Raw genomic sequence first — 2,464 nt, forward strand, 5'->3', positions numbered from 1 at the left:
AGGTCCAACATGTTTGCATGTTTTACGATTGTCTTCTTCTACCAGGACCCTCTGTCCTTGTGCCTTCTCATGTCTCCGCCGATCATTCAACTGCTAGTCGCACCCACCGAAGAGTCGCTCGAACCGTCACCGAGTCGTAGTACCGTAGTCCGTCGGTTCTTGACCGCTGAATGTGAACTGTCCTTGTGCCTACTCATGTCTCCGCCGAGCGTTCAACTGCTAATCGCACCCACCGAAGAGTCGCTCGAACCGTCACCGAGTCGTAGTACCGTAGTTCGTCGGTTCTTGACCACTGAATGCGAATCCAGCGTCACCGGTACGGACTACCCGACTTGAGTGACTTCTTGGTCATAGTCGGACCCGACGAACGTTCGGTAGCGATGTACCCTTGGTCATCTTGCATCGTGGTCACCACCTGTCGCATGACCGAGCGTTCGTGGCTTGAGCAACTTGAATGTAGCCGCTTCAGCGATTACTTAGAAATCACTACACCACATATCTACAAGTACTATTTTCCAAATCCGAGTCGGACCTTATTCGAGAGCACCGAGACCGGGAACAGCACATTCTGCATTAATGTGCGCGAATTGATGAGCGCCGTGTTTGCCTCACTCATATGGGGTCGTTCCTGGATGTGTGGTCCCAGTGACGGTAATTCACACGTGCGGTTCTGGATTGATAACACTACTGCAGTAGCGTGGAATAATCGCAAGGCCAGCCGAAACGGCTTCGCACAATTACTACTTCGGATCCTCGGAATTTGTGAAGTACAGCATGGATTTTACTCTACTGCAGCACATATTGCAGGAGAAACAAACACAATGGCCGATGCAGGAAGCAGGGTGTGGCAGTCACGGCGTCGGCGTTACTATTTTCTAACTTAGTTTCTGACTGGCAGCAGGTTCAGATTCCGGACGACATGCGAGATCTCTCGCGTCTTTGGGAGCTTTACTGTGAGCAGGGGCTTTAGCGCAGTCATCCAGGAAAAGCAACTCTCGAGCATGGGCACAATGGACTAGGTGGTGTTCAATGATGCAAGAAAGTCCTTGGCTTTCCGAGTCAGCCATCGACAAAAACCGCGGAATAGCTCGGTACTTTTGCGGTGTACTTGTGGAAGTATGGCATGAATCGATCCCAAATCGGCAACACCTATTCTACAATTTGCTCAAAACTCTGCGCAGTGCGATGGTTCCATCGCAAACACCGCTGGGTATGACCCCGGGGTCAATGCCAGCCATGCCATACTTCTTCGTGGGCATTCGTCGATTTACAAACCCTGTTGTGAAGCAATAACCCCTGTCTGCGCGGGTTTTGCGAGTGATTTTTCGTGGTCTCAACCTCACACACCCACGCGACCAGCTATTATGGGGTGGGTTGTTGCTGGGATACTTCTTTTTACTACGCCGCTCGATATATCTGTTCATCAGAAAAAGAGTGCACAATTATGCTTTGCGTCTATCAGCTTTCAAGTTCCTGGACGAGGACGAGCGGCCGGTGTCTCCTAGAGATGCCAAAGTGGTGGGAATAACTCTGCGTGGTGCGAAAAACAATCAATTCGGCAGGGAGGAGTCTCGATTTCATCATAAGTCAAATGACAAGCTACTCTGCCCTGTCCGAGCAGCTCGATGGGTTCTCAAAGGTGCTAATCATTACAAGACAAGGCCTGAAGATCTGGCACTATCCACAAGTGTGGGTGGTGGGATAACCTCAGCAGTGATTGCAAACACGATAAAAGATGCGGCGCGAAAGTGTGGTTTCGATCCCGCTAGATTCTCCACTCACTCTGTCCGGATCGGTGGCGCCACAGCGCTTCTAAATGCGGGTGTAGATTGGCTTGTTATCAAACTCCTGGGGCGGTGGCTTTCTAACTCCTTCGAAGAGTATCCGGTATTGTCAGCAAAAGGATCGGCGAAGTTATCCAGCCAGATGTGCTCATTTTGATATGCAGACGAAGGTACATGCGAACCGGACGGCAACATCATTGTGGGGCAGCCGCCACGCCACGCCCTGGTATGGCAAAAGAGAACCAGTTATTTGCCTCTCAACTTGACATTTTTGGAAATTGAAGGTTGCGGAGCCAACGGTAACAGCGAAGTGGAGCTGGTGGGGACGAAGGCAAATTTTCCTAATGTCGAAGTCTGTAATATAGATATTTCAGTAGACATGAGTGAGCCCACGGCTCTCCCAGCTCATTCTTCGATTCGCTACGTAGAAAGCTAACCCGCCACGCCACTCCCTGGTATGGCAAAAGAGAACCAGTTATTTGCCCCTCAACTTGACATTGCTGGAAACGCAGTTCTTCTCTATATTTCACTTTGGATTCCTTTGTGGTGTTTCTGGAATAGCTTTGGTGGTGGTCGCCCCAGGCGTTGAAGTCAAACCCTTCGTCTAATCTGTAATTGTTTTGTTGCATTTACTTACTTCTTACTTGCTTGAGTACTAAGTACGAATTACTTCTTACTAA

General features: G+C 49.8%; 2 protein-coding genes across 2 annotated transcripts; both read left to right on the forward strand.

Annotated features, from left to right (window-relative positions):
- Positions 1-9: 9 nt before the first annotated feature.
- Positions 10-336, forward strand: PPTG_24996 (hypothetical protein; the record flags this gene model as incomplete). Its single annotated transcript, XM_008919106.1, has 1 exon — positions 10-336. The coding sequence occupies one exon, from the start codon at positions 10-12 to the stop codon at positions 334-336; it is 327 nt and encodes a 108-aa protein (XP_008917354.1).
- A 787-nt stretch (positions 337-1,123) lies between these two features.
- Positions 1,124-1,528, forward strand: PPTG_24997 (hypothetical protein; the record flags this gene model as incomplete). The annotated part of the gene is made up of 2 exons (XM_008919107.1): positions 1,124-1,210; positions 1,463-1,528. 2 exons carry the CDS (start codon positions 1,124-1,126, stop codon positions 1,526-1,528), a joined length of 153 nt encoding a protein of 50 aa, XP_008917355.1.
- Between the last annotated feature and the right edge of the window lie 936 nt (positions 1,529-2,464).

This window comes from Phytophthora parasitica (assembly GCF_000247585.1).
Source record: "Phytophthora parasitica INRA-310 unplaced genomic scaffold supercont2.500, whole genome shotgun sequence".
NCBI classification, from domain to species: domain Eukaryota; phylum Oomycota; class Peronosporomycetes; order Peronosporales; family Peronosporaceae; genus Phytophthora; species Phytophthora nicotianae.